At 45.0% G+C, this 23,871-nt stretch overlaps 1 protein-coding gene and 1 long non-coding RNA gene across 3 annotated transcripts; one reads left to right on the top strand and one right to left on the bottom strand.

Annotated features, from left to right (window-relative positions):
* Window positions 1-3,823: 3,823 nt before the first annotated feature.
* Window positions 3,824-9,091, top strand: LOC115522367. The gene is made up of 2 exons (XR_003971359.1): window positions 3,824-4,668; window positions 7,185-9,091. It is a non-coding gene; the product is annotated as an uncharacterized LOC115522367 (long non-coding RNA).
* Window positions 9,092-11,866: 2,775 nt separating this feature from the next.
* ENSA (endosulfine alpha) lies at window positions 11,867-22,758 on the bottom strand. Of its 2 annotated transcripts, XM_030328175.1 has the most exons (4): window positions 22,558-22,755; window positions 19,298-19,423; window positions 17,845-18,011; window positions 11,867-14,845 (listed from the first exon to the last, which is right to left on the bottom strand). In XM_030328175.1, the coding sequence occupies exons 1-4, from the start codon at window positions 22,612-22,614 to the stop codon at window positions 14,830-14,832; spliced, it is 366 nt and encodes a 121-aa protein (XP_030184035.1). In that variant the 5' UTR covers window positions 22,615-22,755; the 3' UTR covers window positions 11,867-14,829. The 2 variants fall into 2 exon arrangements, with proteins under 2 accessions (XP_030184035.1, XP_030184036.1); XM_030328176.1 differs by lacking the exon at window positions 19,298-19,423 and having other exon boundaries at window positions 22,558-22,758.
* Window positions 22,759-23,871: the final 1,113 nt, after the last annotated feature.

Below are 23,871 nucleotides of genomic sequence, written 5' to 3' on the forward strand. Positions count from 1 at the left end.
TTTTATTTTTTAATATTTATTTTATTTGGGAGAGAACATGAGTGGGGAAGGGGCAGAAAGAGAGGGAGAGAACATTCCAAGCAGACTCCATACTGTCTGCACCGAGCCTCATGTGGGACTCAATCCCATGACCCTGGGATCATGACCTGAGCTGAACTTAAGAATAGGATGCTCAGGGCACCTGTGTGGCTCAGTCAGTTAAGCGTCTGACTTCGATTCAGGTCATGATCTCATAGTTCGTGGGTTCGAGCCCCGCATTGGGCTCTGTGCTGACAGCTTGGAGCCTGGAGCCTGCTTCAGATTCTGTGTCTCCCTCTCTCTCTGCCTCTCCCCCACTTGTGCTCTGTCTCTCTAAAATAAATAAATGTAAAAAACATAAATAAAAGAGTTGGATGCTCAACCGAGCCCCCTAGACACCCCCACAAATTTCTCTTGAGTAGGATTTAAACTGGCTCCATGCTTGGTCCATGGGATTAATGTATATTTGACCTTTTGTCACAAGACAGTGCAATTATTTCCGAAATGTAGCTGTTTACTTGGTTACCTCAGGCTTTGTTGTTAGCCAACCTTTGCCTTGAATTTCCTCTACCATGAGTCATACGCAGTCTAATGACCATCCTCTACCCAGAGACAAATAGGTTTCAGTGGTCCCTTGAGGCCACTTGTTCTGGGCCTGAGGAGAAGAGAGAAGTGCTCCCACTGCTTCTGTTTGGGATTTGGTGTGGCTCACAACAGAGTAGTAGCTGTCTCCAAAGAAATTTCTTTTGAAAATCATGTATCCACTTTTTTGATGTTTATTTTTGAGAGAGAGAGAGAGAGAGAGAGAGAGAGAGAGAGAAAGCACGAGCAGGGGAGGGGGAGAGAGAGAGGAAGACACAGAATCTGAAGCAGGCTCCAGGCTCCACGCTGTCAGCACAGAGCCCGATGCGGGGCTTTGAACTCACAGACTGAGAGATCATGACCTGAGCTGAAGTTGGACTCAAACGACTGAGCTACCCAGGCTCCCCAGCATATCCACTTTTTTTATATATGAATAGAATTTCATATCTGTTGTATCTTGGTACTCCAGCTGAAACATGTCAGTAGAGCATAGATTTTTGATTTCAGGGTCGTGAGTTCAAGCCCCACATTGGACATGGGGCCTATTACACACACACAAAAAAAAGAGGGGCTGGTGCCTGGGTGGCTCAGTTGGTTAAGTGTCTGACTTCAGCTCAGGTCATGATCTCACTGTTCAAGAGTTCAAGCCCCACATTGGGCTCTCTGCTGTCAGTGCAGAGCTCACTTCAGATCTTCTGTCCTTTTCTCTCTGCTCTTCCCTGGCTTGCATGTGCATGCACACCCACCCACACACTCTCTCTCTTAAATAAACATTTAAAAAAAAAAAAGACAGGTACTCTAAATGTGCTGTAAAAATAAAGTAAAATAAAATGTTTAAATATAGGAGCCTCTGGCTGGCTCAGTCAGTGGAGCATGTGACTTTTGATCTTGGGGTTGTGAGTTTGAGTCCCATGTGGGGTGTGGAGATTAGTTAAAAACAAATCTTAAAAAAAATCTTATTAAATATAAAACAATCTGCTTTATTAATCACCCTTTTTTTCAGTATTTAACTTTTTTTTTTTTTTAATGTTTACTCACTTTTTGAGAGACAGATTGTGAGCAAGGGAGGGGCAGAGAGAGAGGGAGACACAGATCCAAAGCAGGCTCTAGGCCCTGAGCTGTCAGCACAGAGCCTGACGTGGAGCTCAAATTCATTAACCACAAGATCATGACCTGAGCCGAAGTTGGCTGCTTCACTGACTGAGCCACCCATTGGTCCTGCTTTATAGCCTTCCCTGTTCCCTGTCTGGGATCTTTGTGATTCAGTCATACTTCACAGGCCAACTCATAGGGTAGTCAGCAAGTTGTTCTGACATGGTCTGGGCATGATCCCCTTTAGTGATTTAGGAAAAAAAAAAAAAAAGAAAGCCAAGCCAAGGCTACACAGTGATTCCACTGCCCCTGTGAGGGAGAGCTCAGGACTCCCTCCTGGCTCTAAACCTAGTTCTCCATGAGGATGAACACAGAGAGCACTGTGGTTTGCTGGAGCAGCCATGGACTTTGGAGTCTGTGAATTACCAAGTGGCCTAATATAAATTACCTTTTCTGAGCTTCATTAAAGTTTTGTAAAATGTAATCTTTTAATTCAAAATTTAATTTTTTTAAAAGTTTATTTTTTTTTTGAGAGAGAGAGAGAAAGAGAGAGAGAGAGAGAGCAAAAGCCCATAGGCAGATAGAGAGGAGACAGAGAACCCCAAGCAGGCTCCGCACTGTCAGCTTGGAGCTGGATGTGGGACTCGAACTCACTAACTGTGGGATCATGACCTGAGCCAAAATCAAGAGTCAATGTTTAACCAACTGAGCCACCCAGACAACCCTAAAATTTAATTTTGAATTATACAATACATAAATATTGTTTGAAAAAACAAAATAGGACAGATGAGACTAAATTTCCTTTGATCACCACCTTCAAGCCCACTCCCCTTACCCCTCCCTAACCACCTCCCAAGGTGACTATAATTCTGTTTGGCATTAATCTTTCCAGGCCTTTTTCAATCAAATCAATTTTACTTGTGAAAATAGGATAGTAATATCTATTCCATGAGACAAAACAGAAGTGACAATACAAAGGCATAATGTTTTCTTCTTTCTGTTTCCTTGCAGGTTGGGAGGAGCTGAGACCTCCTACAGGAACATAGCTCTGCACTAAATTCATGCTGAAGAAGAGAAGTCTTACCTGGGGTGGAACTACCTGCCTTCTATCTGGTATTAGAAAATACCAGTTTTTTGTCTGTTTTTTTGTCTCCCTCAAAAATTTCAGCAGGCATCATGCACAGAATCTACAGTAGGAGCAAGCCTCGGCTTGTTACATGGACACAGCGAGCCTCCTCTTGGATAGGGGTCTGCTGGAGGAGAGGAGCCCGAGCCACAGGCCCAGAAAGCATTTTGCCTCCTTTTTATTCTTCCATTTCAGCCAGGCAAGGATGAGTTGATGTCTTGTGTCTTCTCTTCCCTGTGTCTTTCATTTCAAATTGCAGAAATGAAGGGGCGCCTGGGTGGCTCAGTCGGTTGAGCATCCCTCTTCGGCTCAGGTCATGATCTCACGGTCTGTGAGTACGAGCCCCGCGTAGGGCTCTGTGCTGACAGCTCAGAGCCTGGAGCCTGTTTCAGATTCTGTGTCTCCCCCGACTCCCCACTCCCCCCCCACCCCCCCTCCCTGCTCATGCTCTGTCTCTCCCTCTCTCTGTCAAAAATAAATAAACATAAAAAAACAAAACAAATTGCAGAAAGGAGGAGGTCATATGCCCAGACTTCCCCTCCCAAAACAGCTTTCCAGCTGAACACAACAAAGACAAAAAACCAAAGCAACCCTCCTCCCTCCCACAACAGTTTTTTACCTACTGTCAGAGGAGGCATAAGCCAAGATTTCCAAAGGCACTAGTGGCTGCTTCCCAGGTGTCCCAGAGTGGGGTTTTATTTTAGCGTGAGAACAAATTCCATTTATTGAGCGTCTACTTTGCCAGCCACGGTCCAAATTTCTTTACATACACCTAATTCATTCTAACAAAAGCCATTTAAGGTTTGTATTATAATTATCTTCATATCACAGATGAAGGGACTGATGCTCAGAAAGGTTAAGTACTTCTCTTTAGTTTTTTAATTTTATTTTTGAGAGAGACAGAGTGCAAGTGGGGGAGGGGCAGAGGGAGAGGGAGACAGAATCCAAAGCAGGCTCCAGGCTCTAAGCTGTCAGCACAGAGCCCGACGCGGGGCTCGAACTCAGACTGTGAGAACATGACCTGAGCTGAAGTCGGACACCCAACTAATTGAGCACCCAGGCGCCCCAGTACTTCTGTGTTTAAACTGTGACTTCCTCAGGCAAAGAAGATGCTTAAGAACAGTACTTGTCAGTGGGAAGTGGTATCTGGAAGCAGGAATGAGAAGCCTGGAACTGTGTGGAGAGGGGCGCCTGGCTGCCTCAGGCGGAAGAGCATGTGACTCTTGATCTTGGGGTTGTGACTTCAAGATCCACACTGGATGTAGAGATCAAATAAATAAAGCTTAAAAAAAAAAATGTGTGGAGAATAGAAGAGGTAAGGTAATAGCAAATTATGAAAACTGCATGTCCCAGCAAGAACTGCCATTCATCCCTACCACTCAGGCTCAGACTGGGTTATGCTCTAGGGGTGTGTGTAAACACATCTCTATAGCAACCATCTGGTTTCTGTCCTTCTATGACAATACAGGCTTGCAGTGTCTAAATATGGGCACTGGTGAGGATGAGTGTGGCTGGGGAGGGGAAGTTGCGTGCTGAGTCAAAGGAAAATTGTGCAGAAAAGGCAGATTCCTTTGGTGTGCCCTCATCTACCCCTCCCAGCCCACCCCCAAGGTAGGAAAGGGGCTTAAGACCCTGATCTCTCTTCGGGTCACAGCAGTTGCAGTTAAGAGCTAAGCCCTGCATACATTTTGTCTTATTTTAACCAAGTATGTAAATTCCTGTGCAGTCAGGGGGGGATCCCCTTGGTTCAAAAGGGGGAGGGTAGAAACTTTTGCTTCCTATTTCACCCCAGGTGTCACTTTCGGGGCCATGGAGGTAGAAGCTGGAGGATCCCATCTGCTGAAGGCATGGTAGGCCCCAGAGGGAAACGTGAGGGAGAGAAGCCAGGCGCAGGGATAGGAGTAAGGATGGGTGCTGCTGAGAGGATTAAATGCAACCAGGACCGAGTTACCAGAGCCCCTTCCTTAAGTCAGCACAGTGGTTCTCAACTAGGGGATCCTAGAGAACATTTGGCAACGTCTGGGGACTTTTGTTGTTGTTCTGACTGAGCATTTAGTGGGTAGAGGACAGAGCTGCTGTTAACATCTCTAAAATATACAGGACAGCGCCCACAACAAAGATGTACCTAGTCCAAAATATTCACAGTCCCAAGGTAGAGAAAGCATGAGTTAGAGGATGCTGGTCCTACAGTAGCCCTCTCCTTGATCCACTGCAGGACACCATCACATGTTATTTGAAGGGGATACCATGGACACCAGCTTGTTCAGCTTGGCCCTGAGCTCCTCTCAAGCTTCCAACCCGAGTATTTAGTTTACTTTTTAAAAATATGTTTACTTATTTTGAGAGAGTGCACACATGCACGAGCGGGGGAGGGGCAGAGAGAGAGAGGGAGAGCCCATCCCAAGCAGGCTGTGCAGTGTCAGCACACAGCTGGAAATGGGGCTCGATCCCATGAACCATGAGCTTATGACCTGAATCAAAATCAAGAATGGGACACTAAACTAACTGAGCCACCCAGGTGCACCTAGTTTGTTTACTTCTAATAAAAATAAATGAAAGCCAGAGTCCCAAATTTGCTGTGAAGTCAGCCTCTATAGAAGATGGCCTTAAAGCTGCCTTTAACGGCTGTGCAGCTAGGCAAAAGGCACTATCTCTTGGCCTCAGTTTTACCATTTGTGAAGTGAGTACACTGAATGCATGATCTCTAATGTCCCTTTAGTTCCCAAACTTTGCACTTCTGAATATTTTTCATATGTAGTTGTGCCCAGTTTTGGTCACTGGAACAGAAAATGACTCAAAAGTGCAAGTAGGGAAGTCTGAAGGTGACTCAGACTTTCCTAATCATAACAGGCATTTCAGACATGGACCTTAACTGTTGAGCCAGGACTCATGGTCACTGAATGAAGCCAGGACTTCCCTCTGTGTCTCTGAGTAGGTGGTCTCCTCATGGGGTAATTTTAGCAACAGTAAATTGCTTTTGCTAACCACTCACTCTCACCCCCTACCAACAGGTCTGCTAATGCATGAGAGTTTTCTTTCTCATTAAAAATATAAATATTGTAGGGGCGCCTGGGTGGCCCAGTCGGTTAAACATACGACTTCAGTTCAGGTCAGATCTCAGTTTGTGAGTTTGAGCCCCGTGTTGGGCACTGTGCTGGCAGCTCAGAGCCCGGAGCCTCCTTCAGATTCAGTGTCTCCCTCTCTCTCTGCCCCTCCCCCGCTCATGTTGTCTCTCTCTCTCATAAATCAATAAACTTAAAAAATTTTTTTGTAATAAAAAAACATACAAATATTCTAGCATATGTATCAGTTTGATGTTACTAATTGGGTTTGAGGCCGTTAAGGTAGGTAGCTGGCACTAGATCAAGAATGATGCTTGTTCATGGGTTTGCAGTCCTAGAGGTTAACATGAATAATTTGAGAGAAGTTCATATACTATATAAACTCTATATTCAGTTTGAGCTTTTTAACTATTTTAGTTGTAAGTTCATATTTTGTTTTAATCTCTAGTATCTACCTATGATAAGTATGTCAAAACAAGGTGCAAAAAAAGTCCATCTAAATACACTACATACCTCTGTCACCAAAGCTCTACTTATATCAAAACTTTTAACTGAAGGGGCCATTTTATCACAGTGTGGTTATCAGTGTTGAGTGCTCTTCCTGTCATAAGGAGACATTTTCATTACAGAAAAGCTATCCTTCGTTGACAGAGTATTTGGCTCTTACTTGCTCTTAGTCATGTGGCTCATCTAAAAGTTTTCCAAAAGAGAGGTCCAGCTTTGTCTGGGGAGTAGCCTTCCCAAGCTGTTCTCTCACTAGAGGTGTTGTCTTTCTGCTTTATCCCCTGTTGCTGCTATTCAGAGACTGTGGCAGGAGGTCAAACTCTTTTTAGTTTTTTTCTGAATATTTACAGATTGACAATGAACAATTCTTCAACAAATATTTATTGAACACCTGTTGTGTACCATTCTTTAAAAAAAAAATTTTTTTTTAACGTTTATTCATTTTTGAGAGACAGAGAGAGACAGCATGAGCAGGGGAGGGGCAGACACAGAATCCGAAGCAGGCTCCAGGCTCCGAGCTGTCAGCACAGAGCCTGATGCAGGGCTCAAACTCACAAACTGAGATCATGACCTGAGCTGAAGTCGGATGCTTAACTGACTGAGCCACCCAGGTGCCCCTGTTATGTACCATTCTTGATGGTGAGGATATAGCAATAAATGAGACAAAGCCCTGGTAGTTCAATAAATACTTGTAAAATAAGTGAATGAAGGACCCTCTTCCAGTTGTTTGTTTTAGTCTAGCCTACTTATTCCTTTTTATAATCAGTTTTAAGCTACTGCTCCATTCTCTTTTTTCTTAGGATGCCTTGTCAGAGGTGGAATGCTCAACCTACCTACCCCTGAGGACCCTGGGAGACAGGCCTGAGGAGACTGTGCCCCATAACCCTCTGGGGACTTTGGTCAAGACTGATACCAAACAACTTTTAAACCGGTTGAGAACCTTAATGTGAATTCATTGCACAAGCGGTCCCATCTCTGTATGATCTTTGGATTCTGCCCCCAATGCAGAACTCTCCCACTCACTTACAAAACCTTCATCCCTGGTCCCCTCATTTCTCTGAGGTCTCACACAGAAACTCTTAAGAGGAATTTCCCTCAACCCACTCATTCAAATTACACCCACGTTTCCCCTCAGACCCTGCTTTGTTTGCAGGCCTGGAGGGTTTTCCCCTCCTCCAGTATCAGAAAGTGGGGAAACTGAGATACTTCTAGCTCTCTAATGTCATTTTCAGGCCATTATTCTTCCTCCAAGATATTTACATGCCATTCCTCCTGCTATGGAGTTCAGGCTAAACTCTCCTTCATGTTCTTGGCTACTCCTGGTCACTTCTATACCAGGACTGGTACGAGGCTTCCTCTTCTCCCCAATCCTACATAATTCTGGGTTGATTGCAACACCTTGACTTACTGATCCAACATTCCAAGCCCATAATTCTCTGTTGTTGTTGTTTTGTAAGCTAACTGCTTTAATCTTCCTTTTATAAAAAAGACAGTTGGGTTTAACAAGAGATAACAACAAAACCACAAATACTTGAGCTACCTACCTTTGCAGCTGGATGTAGGAGCTCCCTTGTTCTTTGACTCTAATGACCTTTACTTTTACCCGACTTTAGACACCCATTACTACTACACATTTCATTACATGGAAGAGTTCCAACTCCAAAATCTTAACTCTAACATCACTGTGACCACCAGGTCCTGAGCTTCCAACTTAATCACTTCTTTCACTTCTAAATTGTCATCAGCTCTTTGACCTTATCAAGACCTCTCTTGACCAGAGCTGATCATACCTTCTTTGGCCTACCTTTTCACCCAGTCTGAATAGGGTGGATATCTTGAACTGTCCCTCCCCAGCACCTTCCATCCCCTTATTCCCTTATCAATCCACTCAATGTGTCCACAGACTATGATCCAGGAGCTACATAATAATGCATCTTATCTGCTCTTGTACCCAGGCGGCTGGGTGTTGCTAGAGAAAACAGCAGAAATACAGATTGGTACCATTCCAGTAGATTACACGTTCCAAGGATTATACATTCGTGGTTTCCAATCTGTTAGGCCCTTGACACTTGTTCTCTAACCCTTTTACTTAGTATTATTGTCTGTTCTCTTCCATTCCTCTCCCTTTCAACCTCTCTCCTAAACGATGGCCACTCTTCTTAAGCCCCCTAACTCTCATCTCCCTGTCAACTTGCAACCTTACATCTCCGCAAAGAATAGCGAAGCCATCGGAGAAGGTCTCCCATCAACTACCAACCCCAGTCACAAACAGCGAAGAGTTTACCCCTCATTGTATTTTCACCTTGAGCCTCAAGCAGGATGCAGTAAACATCTCCCTGCTGAGACCAATTTCCTACACAGCTGGCTTCCCAACTAAACCAGCCCCAGCACCTCACCATGCATAGTGGTTGGCACATAAGTGCTTCATAAATGTATGTTGAAATGTTTAATTGACCATATCCACCTGAACTGATTTACATCCCCTCCTTTTTCTTCATCATTCTCCGCTGAGCTTCAACATTTACTGGTTCCTTTCACTCAAGTCAATAAATGTGCCTAAATTTAACATCTTAAAACAACAAAACCTTCCCACACCACTTGGTTCTACAGGCAAGATTCTACCTCTACTAATCTGTTGACACTGCTGGCTCAAAAAGGTTACTAATTGCCAAATCAAATGGACACCCTTTAGTCCATTAAAAAAAAATGTGATTTTTATTGTTTTTAGAATTAAAATGACCTCTATCAAATATATACTCATTTCCAAAATCTGGAAAAATATAGAAAGTGGACATACATAGACACTCTAAACTATAATCATGACAAATAGAGTTACCCACTGTTGTGACACATTTCTTGAAATTCTGGGCATTTTTTTTTTAAGATCTTATTTTTAATCTCTACACCCAACATGGACTCAAACTTACAACTTCAAGATCAAGAGTTGCGTGCTCCACTGACTGAACCAGCCAGGCACCCCTTGGGGCACTTTTTTTTTTTTTTAATTAAAAATAAAAATTTTTTAAACGTCTATTCATTTCTGAGAGACAGGCAGATTGCAAGCAGGGGAGGAACAGAGAGAGACACAGAATCCAAAGCAGGCTCCAGGCTCTGAGCTGTCAGCACAGAGCCCGACATGGGGCTCGAACCCACAAACTGTGAGATCATGACCTGAGCCAAAGTCAGACACTTAACTTACTGAGCCATCCAGTTGCCCCAAGGGGCACTTTTTATTATATAGAAGAGATATTTCTAATTTCTTACTTCAGCAACCTCCAATAGCATTTCACATTGACTCAATTCTTCCATTAAACTCTGTCATTGGGCACCACATCTTCCAGATTCTCTTATTTTGTTGGGCCCTTTCTTTATTGCCTTCACATGTTAGCTTTCATCAGGGCCAGCCCTCCAGTCATTTTGCTCTATATGCTTTCACTTCCATAGTATTACTAAGTGTACTGTGAAATTCACAGAATCTACATTTCCTATTTTGATTTTTTCACCTTCTAGGCTCCTAAATGCAATAACTTATGGGTAACCTATTCTTTGATGTCCTACAGGCACCTCGTATCATCCTTTCTGCAACACAGAACTCATGATCTTCCTTGTTAAACTTGCTCTTTCAGTGGTAGTTTCTCTCTAGGTTATAGCATCATCCTTTGCCCAGTAACTGAGGCCAGAAACCTGGGGATCTTTTATTAGAGTGCTTTCTCTTCCCAAGTCCTACACCCCATATCCAGTTCTGTTGATTGTGCTTCCTGTGTATCTCTTGAATTTGTCCACTCTTCTTCATCCCTACTGTCTTTACCTTCTTTAGTTACTAATCATATCTAGCCTAAGTACTATAGCAACACAACAGTCTGTCTTATTTATAACTAGCCTGTGGTAACAGTTTACTAAGTGGAGTGTAGTACAGAATTCCCCACTTAGGTAATGATGCTTCATTGCTATGTCAAATTTATGCCACAGGTTGAATCATCTTTTCTTTACAACTGCCATATCCCTTAACTTTCCATCCTGTTAACAGCACCTCTAAATACATCAATTTTACCCTCTCCAACCTCTTGCCCACACCGTAGTCAGAAAGCTTATTCTAAAGAGCCAATCTGACTTGTCATTCTTTTGCTCAGTCTTTAAACAGCGCTTCTCATTGCCTCCAGGATAAAGTCCAAAGGGCCCTCTGTGATTGGACTCCTGCTTCCCTCCACCCGTCTCCAGCCTCACCTGCTGCATGGCATGCTACAACTACTCTCAATTACTTCAAGTTTCCAATTATTGCAATGTAATGGAATTACATCTGCATCTTGTTACATGCTTCCTTTTGGAAGACCCCCTTTCCTGACATAACCTTTACCTGTCAGTCTTACTGTATCAGATTTCAGCTTACTAACTCCTTTCTGTGGAAGGATTTTTCTGTTCTTCTACCTCCCCAAATTAGGGAAGTGCTTCTAGAACATTTTGTGCTCATCCCTTCTTGTATTCTAATTGTCTTGTCTACCCATCCTTATTATATCCCTCTATAGTCTGTAAGCTCCTTGACGGCTCCTTATGTGCTGTTGGAATCCCTGGAGAGGGCTTTGCACACCTTATGCTGTTTAGTCAGCATGACCACCCTTCATAGTGGGTACCACATCATTCCTGTTTTACAAGTAAGTAAGCAAAGAGAGTTGAAGAAACTTGTCCTGAGTTACCAAAATAGATAAAAACCAGACAACTTGATGCTAGAGCCAGTCCATCACTAAATCCTTCACCTTCAAATTCCTTCTCCACATGTTTTGGCATTGACCTAAAAATATTCTTCTTTGCCATCCATCAGGTCCCTAGGCATGCCTGCCTGTCATAGCCTCTGTCATGTGGCTCCTATCTGCCCTGTTGGCCTGGTACCAGCCACTGCCCAGGACTTGATGCTGCTGTTGCAGAAATACCACCCACTCCACACGGTCCCGTCCTTCTCTAAGTGTTGGTCTGTCTACCAAAATGCCCCTTGTCACCTTACCTTTCTGGAGAAATCCTGTTCCTCCTTCAGAACTTGCTCCATAAGTGTTCCTGATCACTTTTTCCCCATCCCTTTGCAGACACCGTAGCGACTCCTGCCTCCATTCTCAGAAGCCGTGCCACTTCGGCAAGTTACTGCTTTAGTTTCCTCACTTGGACAATGGCAGCAGTAAGACTGCTTTCTCATGGAGCTGCTGTGAGGGTGTGTTAAAGCACTCGGCATGGGGCTTGACACACCATAAGTGCTCAAAACATTTAGCAATTATTATTTGCTCATCCCCATTCCTCTATGTAGCTAGGCCTACTTGGGTACTACCCAAGTTCAACACGGTAGCATGATTTCTTCACGTGGAAAAAGGAAGCACCCACATATCACTTATATTTTAGCACAGCACCTGGCATATTTTGGGCTTTTATTAAGTAATCAAACTGGACAATTTCATTTCCACCACCAGTATTTACCTAATGATTGCAGCCCTTTGGATGGTCCCTTCTTGGGATTCTTTTACTACAGATGGACTGATGATATGCTGCCTTGCATTATATGTAGAAGCATCGTCTCAATGAGGCTTCAAGTGCCTCCAGGGCAGACACCATCTCTTACATGGTCTATCTGCCCAACAACAGCTAATATTTCTAACTGCAAAGTGGGTGTTCAGCAGTTACCGGTGAATGAAAATATTCTTGCCCAAGCACGGGAGGCCTCACCTCATTAGTAAGTCCCCAGTCTCTTAAGAAAAGTTAGCTAACAACCCTTCTCCTGATTCTCCTTCCCTTAGAATTCTGCTTAGAATTTGCATTTATTTGTATGCCTCTGTCAAGTCCTAGCTTCCCTTTCCTAGTTAACCCCCGTCAAGGCCCGGTAGAGGGCACTATACACCCGAGGATTGCTCGTGTGAGTACTGCTGGCTCACTGCAGATATTCTCAATGGAAAGGCTCCAAGTTTTTTTTATTTTGCCTGCATTTTCCATGCCCGGGCCACATTAGCTTAAAATAAATGCTGCTGGACAATAATAATGGTGACTTCATCCCTGCCACCCTGTGTATCAGATGGTCAAGACGACTGTTAGTACAATCATCACTCAATTATGTTGGAGGAGTGGAAGAACCCTTACCACACTCTTTGGGATGTGGGCAGGAATAGCTACTTGAGGCACTGCAGAGCAATCTGTCCTGCTTGCCTGGCCCTGTAGTATGGGGGTGAGGGAGAAGGAATGGCAAGGTGCTACACTAAAATAGAGATAGCCACAGTCCTTTCTCAGCCCCTCAGGATCCCTCAAGGCTACAGCTTAGAACTAAGGACCAGGGAAGCCAGGAATATTGGAAAAGTCATATATATAAGCCGAGAGACTATCTCGATCTCTTCAGCAACCTAACTTTGCCACCTCCTAAATAATTTCTACACTTCAACTTTATCTGTATTAAAACGAACCTGCACCAAATGATCCCACATTCAGCCTCACTGATCTCACTCCCCAGGTGTATGCACCTGGCAAACATACACTAGGGAAGTCATGCTCAAAAAGAAGTCATGGGATTGGCTGAAGGGGAATAAAGATGAGAAGACTAACCCCACACTACAGTAAACATTCTATCTGTGTGTGTACAGCTCCTAGCTTTGAGTTTGTAAGTTTCAAGTATGTGAACTTTTGCAGATGTCTTCTTTCACAAAGACAATAAACCCCACAATGGTAGGGAATGTCTTTAATGTACCTCCATACCACCTGGCTGGCTCAGTGTCTAGCATGCGGTTCAGAAAGGCTGATGGCTAAGAGGCATCACCATCTCCTGGCTAAAGCAGAAGACAGCAAGTCCGTAACATCCTGAGGAACTGAAAACGTATTTGGAAAACTTCTGATTAAAGAGAAAGAATGAGTTAGATACTGACAATCACGTTCCTAGTCTAGTTTAAAATTACCCGTCACCTTCAAGAAGATGGAGAGTTCGCTGGAATATCTATGTCTCCTGGACTTTATCTTCCTTGATGCATACTCATTTGAGAAGCCAATCACACTTGGGAAAATATCACAGTAAACTCTCCTACTCAAAGTTGGGCAAAATGCGTAAGTAGATTTCATCTACTGTATGTGAATGTTGGTGTGTGTCTCGGAGAGACAGGTGAGTTTGTTTCTCCTTTGGTAATGTTTCTTTTCTAGGTTACATTCACAGGCAATTTTTAACTTCTTGCAGCGGCAGGATTCCAGTGATACTTGTGACAATGGTGAGGAAGTAAGTCACTCTGCCTCCTGCTGGCCACAAACAGAAAGGTTGAGCTTTTGGCTTATGACCAGAGGTCACATTTCTCCTTCACAGACTTAAGAACTTATGAAGGAATGGAAGACTAAAAGGGAAAAGAAGAGTGGGCTTCCTTTTTTGCTTAGCCTATACTAAGCTCTAGGTGTTAATAAACTAGATCAGATTCCTTATTTTGTGAACCAAAACCCGACGTTGACACATCTTCTACACTAGCTACACAAACAAAAGGGATGGACAGGAGTCCAGAAAAGCCCTGATCTATACACCAATATCCCTGTTCCCTCTCCCTGAGTGACGGAAGCGGCAAGCCCAGTCACATCCTGTATTAAGGGCCCCTGTTCCTTAAAACTCAGGGCCCCATACCAGCTTCTCCCCTGAATGCTGTCTTCAGTTTCATTTTCTTCCCTTTCCCCAAACCCCAATAAAACACACCAACTGCTTCAGAATATTTCTGGGTTGTGTTTTTTTGTGGGTCATCTTCTTTTTTTTTTTTTATTTCAAATACTCAAAAAGTCCCCTGGGCTCTGTGGGGCTCCCCACGCTCATGGCCCCTTTCCCCACACTCACTGCCCTTTTCCCCACAGCAAATCTATTTCAAGGACAGCACTTTTTAAAATGAACAATTAACATTGGGTTCTCAGCTTGCTCTGCGGGACCAGAGGGGTTGTTTGCTTCTGTCATCTTTAGATGGACAGTTTCTTTTATCTGACCCCAGGTCCCCAGCCACATCCAAGCAAACAAGGCATTTTTCTACAGAGCTGAATCAGAACTCTTCATCTGGAATCTGCTCCACTCCTCCCCCTTACACCCATCCCACACCAGCCACATGGTTGGGAAGGAAGATAGTCAGGAATGTTTTTATCAACTCCAAGTCCTATTTCATATCCCCCACAAATTTCCCATCCCACCCTCTCAAACACCAACCCCCCCACCCCACCCCCCACCCCCCAGGATTTCACTGAGATTTCTCCCAACAATTATTTGGAAAAAAGGTAAAACAAAAAAGGTTCAGGGTCTTGGTGCTCAGCCCAAGGGGCTCCATGCGCTGGGACACCGACGGGCAGGGGCTTCTGCCTCTCCAGCCCGCACCCGAGCCACCTCCTGACCCCTGGCTGCCAAAGCAGGGAGGGGCAGGAGCCAGCACAGGACCCAGGAGGGCAGCGTCTCAGGATCTGGCGGAGCCCCGGGCAGCATCATTCAACTTGGCCACTGCGGACGAACACAGAAGAAGAAAAAGAAAACACTGTCAAGTAATAAGGGAAAAAATTCGAAGTTCCATCCCAGTCCCTACCCCATGGTCTTCCACACTTAACAATCATTAGGCTACCTGGCACATGCCTGAATCTGATCCACAGAGAGCTGGGGAGGGAGGGGGGAAGGGAGAGAGAAGGAGAGAGAGGTAGAGAAGAGAGAAGAGAAGGGGGAGGGGAGAGAAGGGGGAGGGGAGGGAAGGAGAGGGGAGGGAGGGAGGGAGAGGGAGAAGGGTGGTGGTGGTGGTGGGGAGGGAATTTCAGTTTTTTTCTATCCACAAAAAGTGTTCTTTACCTTTTTGGAGATACCCATGAAAGCAATACAGAAAATTCTTTAGACAAAGATCACAATAACTGGAGGTTTGCAGGGGCATAAGCTGCCTGGCTTAGAGCAGGCTTGGTTTCACAGGCATGGCCACAGTCAGCTGTACGCAGCAGCAGAGACTGACGGGGGGCTAAGAGTGATGAGGTGGTGACAGCATGTAGTCCACGGCCAGACAACACACATGTTGTTCTGAGTGGATTTAATAATCTAGGTTTAATCAAAGCAATTTGGATCTGGATTTGGGAATGACCCTTCTTTGCCATGGACGTGATGTATTTCATGCTGTGGAAATAGGTGGCAAATACAAAATGTGGCTTGTTTCTTTGTTTCTTATCCTTGAAGATGACCAGGTAGAGAAAGAGCAAGATCAACAGTTTTCTGATTTCCCTATTTTTTCTATTCCTTCCTAAAAACCAGACTTGTGACCTCAGTCTTGAAGATTCAAATGACCAATAGAGAAAGCAGCTGAGACAGAAAAAAGTACAAAATTCGAGAAGATCGGAGATGAAGAAAACGTACAAAATTATATATATATTTATATATATAATAACATGACATATCTATGTACAACATGGCTGGGACAGTTGAGGAAACTATACAAGGATGTTCAGCATTTTCCCCTTCCCACAAGGACTTTAGACTAAGGAAGACAGCATGAGGAATGAAGCAAGAAACACAAAAATTATATACAATTACAAGTGACAGTCAAGGAGTTTGGGGGCCAGGAAATCCAGGGATCCTGCTCTCTCCATTCCTTCCTCACCAACTCTCTCCTACCCCATCTGAGTGACTGCCTGAAAAGTGAATGGCTGGTCAGGAAAGGAGTATACACACCTGCCAATCACTCTGCATGTGCACCAGCAAGTTCATGGTCATTCTCCTGCTAAATCTTTTCTTTTTTTTAAGTTTTATTTAAGTACTCTCTACACCCCACATGGGGCTCGAACTCGTGCATGCTCTTCCGACTGAGCCAGCCAGGCACCACGGGTCATTCTCATCAGCCCAAAGGTTTGATGTATTAGGATTTGTGAGGTGAGAGGGCAAGAGAGAATTACAGAATCTTGTCCTCTTAAACAGTTAGTTGTTGCCCTGGCCCTCTCTGTCATAACCAGCAGTAGGATTCAGGCCAAGCTAGTGATAAGCAGACTGAAGACGCTGGTCACCTGCACCCCTCTCCTCCATCTGCTCTTGAATCTCCACTGCTGCTTCTCATCCCACAAGAGCTGAGTTACTGAGCCCTAGGAAGGCAGAGATTTATCAGTGCTCCATTTCTCGCCCCCTGACCATCTTCCTCCACCAGCTTCCTCCACAGTGAATCATCTCCTAGGAACCTGCTGCTCCAGCCCCACCACAGTACCGAGGCCTGGAGGCTGGCTCAGTTTGCCCCTTTTTTTCTGGTCTCCTTAGCAGTACGCCTGGCATCTGATCACATCTGAAACATGGGACTCTACATGTGCGTGACTAAGCACGTGTCCTCAGGCTTGCAGCCTGGCTCCCAGAGCAGCTTTTTAGCAGCAAAGGCCCACACTGGGGGCCAGGAAAGTGGGTGGGGGTAGAGGCAAGAAGCTTCCATAGAAGCTAGCTTCTTAGAACTTTTCCCTTGGCCTTAAGTCCAGGATACTTATGAGGCCCTCTTGCCTGAATTTATAATCCCCAAATCTCAACTTCCTCTCTCCCCATGTAGTCCTCTAATGGTTCCCCTTTGTAGGCTCACCCACAGGCCTTCCTCACTTAGTTTTACAATGAATAGCACAGACTTTTTTTCAGCTGGCAGTTACAGGATTTTAAAATTCTAACCCATCTTATCTATATTCAGCTCTTTTACAGATGAGGAAATAGAAATCCACAGAGGTTAAATGACCAAGGTTACATATCAGTTCTGCTGAGATGGAGTGCAACTAAAACCCAGATATCTTGACTCCAAAGCCAGTGCGAATCTTTCCACTATCCCATGATATTTTCGAAAGCAACATGCTGGAAGAGAGAGAGAAGGTGCCCATTTCATGTGAATGAAGTTCTCCAATCTTTACATTATTTAAGAGCCACGGCAACCTGTAAGAGACACTCACTGAGTAAGGGAGGTTAGGTGGGCACTGTAGTTTTAGGCAAGCAAATCAGTTTTTCTTTTTGAGGATTCTCTAAACCTGACATAATGGAAACACAAAGCAATAGCAGCCTAAGGGAAAAAACACTTAGAAGCACAGAAAACAGATCTCATTCAGTCTACCTTTCCCAGCTATGTCGGATTAGCTTCTAGATGGAAATCTACCATATTATTCCCAAGGCTTAGCCTAACCAATTTTGGGATATTCTCTTCCAAAAGGAGAAATCACATTTCCCCAGTTTCTCAGAAAAAAGAAAAAGAGCATCTGCAGCATTATCCAATCCTAGTCTCTTATTTCTGGGCCCCTACCTGGGCTACAGTGAGGGTGCGAAAATCTCAATTTAATCAAAGAAATGAACTCAGAGCCCCTTTTCAACCCACATCACCTTCTCAGCAGCCCCCAGGAGAATCACAGTCATTTCTGGCTAGCAAGCTGAGAAGATCTAACTAGGTGCTCATTTCATCCCTGCCTATGATATATTAAAGTCCAGTGGGTGAGGAAGGGGAGAGAAGGGGGGGCCCAGGTTACCCCGCAAGCTTGCTGGTGACGAGTGAGGACTTTCTCTGGGGCAGGTCCTGTGGGGTGGGGATGTGGTCACCAGTCACCAGATTCTTGTCCGGTCCTGCACTTGGCAGCTGCTTGTTCTTCATCTTGGCTTTGGCCATGTTGTAGTCTCCTGAGTCAAAGTACTTTTGCTAGGAGACAAGAGGGATGTTTAGGTGAGTGAGGAACTCTGGCCTTCCTCGAAAGCAAGGAGACCCACATCCATTATAAACCCTCATCAATGCTTAGATTTTTCCATTCTTCCTTGATTAACCTCATTACACAAATAGTTTAGCATTAATTACATGTACTTATGTCTTGTCTCCAATGTGTTCTGACGTTTCAGGTTGTAGGCAGTTTCCTAGCTACAGTAGACATTTTATGAGCAAAGAGATAACCCCTACATCCTTTATACACCCATCAATACAGGATGGTTCAACCAAATTACTGACTATTCATTAAGGCTTACTGAGGACCTATTAGTCTCCAATGGGCTTGGTCCTGGGGAAATTAACAAGACATACAGAAGTGTCAATCTGGAGCTATCCTAGCAATCAGCAGGAGATCAACCTCAAGCCTACAACCTCAAAATTAAAAATGATTCCCTCAGACCATGAATAGAAACGGTTTGTTCATGAGGATAATGTACTTTTCCTCTGACTCCCACTGCTCCCACACATGTTCCATGGCTATGACAGCCTGCCCACGCCTGCCTTGCCTGCAGCAAGGTAAACTGCAAATCAGCATCACATCATCATCTGTGCCTAAGACTCAATAACTAGGATTCTCCACAGGGATCTGTTTCACCGTCTATTTCATCCAAACCTGGGAACGCCCTTAGGCAGTTTACTGCCTTACAATCTCTCAATTAGCTTCAGGTACCTATGGGGACTGAGAAACCTGATTGGGAGCTAGATGGCTATGAAAGCAGACCCTCCCTTGGTGAGGACCACCACTCTGGATGGAAAAATAAGTCTCTTGAGAGAGCACAGTTAATGGCTGGTGCTAATTTCAAGGGTCTGAAGAAAGCTATTCATTTCAAGCTGAAGAAATCTATAGGACAGATGGTTTGATCTTTTTTTTGAAATCATGCACCCCAAAACTTAGCTCTAATCTTAAAAAATGCAGTCCTAAAACTCCCACCATTTAAACAGGCAAATGCCTGGGGGAGTCAGCATTTCAGTTTCTAACATCCTTCCTTCCCCCAATCCTCCAATGCCCCCCACATCCAAATGTCTCAACATTAAGCCTTCATACCCTGTATGATACCATATTAGGGATTTACAATAATTTGCCTCGCTCTTTACAAGTTTTTAATTCCTCTCTACTACTGCCCAACAGCAGAACCTCTGGATAAACATTCAGAAGAGGCTCTACAGATCTCATCCCTAAAGACCCTTTTGGCTCCAGTAAGAGGATAAGAGATTGGGTCCCATACCCCTTTCTGGAGTCTCTTCATGAGGAAGTCGGAGCCTCCAGGCTTTTGTCCTAGGCTTGGATATTTGGCCTTTAGCTTTGCCTCCTCAGCTCTCTCAGGGAGAATACCTTCTTTCTCCTGTGTGTCCTGGAGGAAACAAATGGGCCAATTAAATTAAAAATTGAGAAGCAAGGGCACCTGGGTGGCTCAGTCAGTTAAGTGGCTCAGGTCATGATCTCATGGTTTGTGAGTCTGAGCTCCGCATTGGGCTTTGCACTGATAGTTCGGGGCCTGCCTGGGGATTCTCTCTGTCTTGTCTCTCTCTCTCTGTGTCCCTCTCCCACTCACACTATGTCTCTCTCAAAATAAACCTAAAAAAAAAAAAGTTTTTATTTTTAAGAGAGCATGTGAGTGAGTGAGTGTGCGCATGCCCCAGAGCAGGGGAGGGGCAGGAGAGAAAGGGAGACAGAGGATCCAAAGCGACTCTGCGCTGAGAGCAGAGGGCCTGATGCGGGGCTTGAACTCACGAATGGTGAGCCGACCTGAGCCCAAGTCAGACGTTTAAACTACTGAGCCACCCAGGTGCCCCATAAATAAATAAACTTAAAAAAAAAATTGGGAAGCAACCCTTCTAATATCTAGAATTTTTTAATGTTTATTTATTTTTGAGAGAGACAGAGTGTGAGGGGGTTAGGGGCAGAGAGAGAGGGAGACACAGAATCCGAAGCAGCCTCCAGGCTCCGAGCTGTCAGCACAAAGCCTGACGCGGGGCTCGAACCCACAAACCATAAGAATGTGACCTGAAGTCATGGGACGCATAACCAACTGAGCAACCCAGGAGCCCCTAGTAACTTTATACTATCAACTTTTCCTGGAAATCTACCCTCTTGTGAATATACTGTCTCTACCCTGCTCCTAAACAAACCTAGACTTTTGTTCAAATCTTTAAAGCTCAAGATAACTGTATTGTGAGAAAACACACACACACACACTCTCTGCTTCTCACACTACGCTTAAGGAACCACTTCAGTGACTTGGCGTTAAAAATAGTACCTAAACACAATTTTTCAATCAAGAGCAAACCATAGCTTATTCAGCAAAGGAGCTAGGAAAGAAAGAAAAGAGCTAACTAGGGCTTCTGGTGATCCAAGAGGAATGGGAAAGTTCCCTGGCTATCCCTAACACACAGTACAGGTCAAACAGGAAATCAAAGGGGATAATTCTGCTGAGATGTTCCCTTTTACCCCGAGTCTAAGGCAGTCATCTGATTTAAGCCTCTCTGAGCTATGTGGCCTTCTCCAAATGTCTCTACCTTAATAAAGGAACAACGTTGCTTCAGCATTTCCATAAACCTTAGGTAGGAAGGTAACAGGTAAAGAGATAAAAATGACACTATTTTTAACCTCAAGAAAATTAAGACACAGGAGGTTCACTAGTATTTACCCACAGTTTTTGCCAAAAGGTCAACACCTTCCCCAGTGGGGCAAGTGATGGAAGTTTAGGGAACATGCCAAGAACTTGGAATTGGCTTGCAGGGGCTCTCACCGTAGTTATTACTCTCTTCTTGTTTTTGTGGGCCCCAATGCCCTTTTCTTTAGTGACTTTTTAAAGGGACCTAAAGCCGGGGTGCCTGGGTGGCTCAGTTGGTGAAACATTTGACTCTTGGTTTCTGCTCAGGTCATGATCTCATGGTTTGTGAGTTCAAGCCCTGAGTTGGGCTCTGCACTGACTAAGGAGCCTGCTTGGGATCCCCTCTCCCTCTTTCTCTCAAAATAAATAAATTAAAAAACATTTTTTAAAAAAGGACCTAAGGGGGTGCCTCGGTGGCTCAGTCGATTAAGCGTCCGACTTCGGCTCAGGTCATGATCTCGTGGTCCATGGGTTTAAGACCCGCGTGGGACTCTGTGCTGACAGCCTGGAGCCTGGGCCTGCTTCGGATTCTGTGTCTCCCTCTCCTTCTACCCCTCCCCACTCCTCTCAAAAAAATGTTAAAAAAAATTATTTAAAAAAGGACCTAGGGGCGCCTGACTTCTGCTCAGGTCACGATCTTACGGTTAGTGGGTTTGAGCTCCGCATCAAGCTCTCTGCTGTCAGCACAGAGCCTGTTTCAGATCCTCTGTCCCTCCTATCTCTGCCTCTCCCCCGCTCACAAGTGCCTCCCCTGCGGGAGGGAGGAAGGAAGGAAGGGAGGGAGGAAGGGAGGGAGGGAGGAAGGAAGGAAGGGAGGAAGAGAGGGAAGGAAGGGAGGGAGGAAGGGAGGAAGGGAGGGAGGGAGGAAGGAAGGGAGGAAGGGAGGGAGGGAGGGAGGAAGGAAGGGAGGGAGGGAGGGAGGGAGGAAGGAAGGAAGGAAGGGAGGGAGGGAGGGAGGGAGGAAGGGAGGAAAGACCTAAGAAAGAAAGGAAGAGAAAAGAAAGAAAGAAAAGACCTAAGGCAATTTGTGTCTCTTTTTAATGTAATTATATTCCCTTCCCTTGAAAATCTGGCAGATATATCAGGTGCCTTTCACAACGCCCTGAGCCCAGTACTAAATGTTGTAAGTCAAATACAAGCCCCAAGAAGAGGTTTATTTGGGGTGTTTTCATCACAGAATTGTGGGTGAACTAAGTCCCATTGCCTTGGAAGTCGGGGTCGTGGTGGAAATAGGGTGGAGTCTCTCTTGTCACGATTCCTTTCGTGTCTTTCCTAGGTTTAATCTCCATTATGCTTTATGGATCTCTAGTTCTCTTCAGTCCTGTTAGTTCCCAATTGAGGCTGGGGAACAGTGGGACCCCGACCGTCAAAATAGGTCTCTTGAGAAAGTTGCCGCCTTAAAGTAGCCATGATTAATAATTACTTCTCCCTTCGCCCAATGCTGGTCCTTCTTAATCGTCTCTACTTCCACCTGTATCCTTCTGATTGGGAACCCAGCCTAGCTGCTGGGCCGTTTACCCCCCTCTACCAATAACACACATCGCTTCTCAAGACCACCTGCCCCCTTTCATTCACCCAGTCTTTCCAAACACCCGCCCCGCACCCAAGCTTGGCCAATGATAGCACCTTTTCAATGTGTTGAGCAGTAGGCCTATTGGCCAATCAGAAAGAGTAAGGCACTGACTGACAACGGGCCCAACTAACCAGCCCCAGAGCTGCAAGCTGTGTTAAAGCTCACCCTGCGTGACGCAAGAAGTGGCCAACCCCTGCAGAGCCTGAGACCATGGCGACCAATCCGCACTGGTGGGAGACCGTCTCCCGCCCCATCACGGTCGCCCCCAGCTCGCCGGCCCGCACCCCCTCCATTTCACCTGCTTCTCCTCGCCGGTCTCCTCCGCAGGGTTCTCCTCTTCTTGTTTCTGGGACATGGCGGGACCAGGACTGTGAAGTGTAGGGGGCCCGGGAAGTCAACCGGAGAAGGGAAGGGGGAGGGGAAACGGGGACAACCTGCGCTGCTTCTTCGGCTCCTGTCACTAGGGTTGCTCAGTCAAAATGGCGGCCCCTGCCTGTGACGTTATGGCCGCCCCTTCCTATGGGAGCCAATGGGAGTGAGGTAGATAGGGCAATGACGTAACGATCTGCCAATAGTCGCTGGCTAGAGGTGGGTTCTTTGAAGGCGACAGGCAAGCCGGAACACCAATGTGGACCGAGAGTGAGCTCCGAGGACCAATTGGGAGCCCGTGGGGGTGTTAGCGGGCGGCGCAGCTAGCTTTGGCATTTTTGCTCCTTTGGTGGGACTAGACTTCTTTCTGTCTACGGCCCGGCACCCAGAAGGCTTTGCTGAGCTTCAAACTGGAGAGCGAAAAGATGGGAACCTTTCATTTTCAGATAAAGAGGATTAAGCTTTGTGCAGTGTTAGCAGAAAACTCTCAATCTTCAGAAAATAATTTGGAAGTCAGAGTATACCTTAAATTGGTACTCAACACTGTTACCATGTATGTACTTGGTGTTTGGAGCGGAGAGACTGGGACCCCAAACCAAGTTGTCTTGCACAGAAGGCTTTACGTTCCATGATTTAACACTTCTGTACAGTTTTTTACTTGTTCAGGGTCAGCCCATGGAGACTAAGTTCCTTGAAACGGAGAGCACAGTTCTAGGTACATGGTAAACAGTAAATACAGTTAACACCAGTTAACGTATCCTGAGTCACAGTTCAACAGTATTTCTTGAGCGTCAGTGTGTAGATGGTAATATATTAGTTTTACGGCGGTACGTATAGAATAAGACAGTCTCTGCTCTTAGCTTAATGGACATGTGGGGAGGGATTTCACAGTGTGCCAGGTGTACCCTCAGATTAAGTAGACACGTCCTCCTGGAGTGTCAGTCCACATTTTTATATTAAAAACAAACATTAGTTTAATACTAATAACACTGCAAAATTCATACTAAAGTTTAATTTTCCAGGCAGCTTCTTGTGACAGCCTTGGGGCTATCTGTTCATTTTTTTGTATAATTAGGTGTACTTCTGGAAAAGTCTGAGAAGCACTGTAATATGCAATTATACCAGGCAAAATCTGGTAAGCATTGAAATAAAAGTGTTAATAAAGTGTTATAGGGGTTCGTAGGAAGAGTCATATTCAGTTTAGATTCCCTACCACCTGTGACCAAGAAAAAAAAAGACTTCA

Source organism: Lynx canadensis, chromosome C1 (genome assembly GCF_007474595.2).
Source record: "Lynx canadensis isolate LIC74 chromosome C1, mLynCan4.pri.v2, whole genome shotgun sequence".
Taxonomy (NCBI): Eukaryota; Metazoa; Chordata; class Mammalia; order Carnivora; family Felidae; genus Lynx; species Lynx canadensis.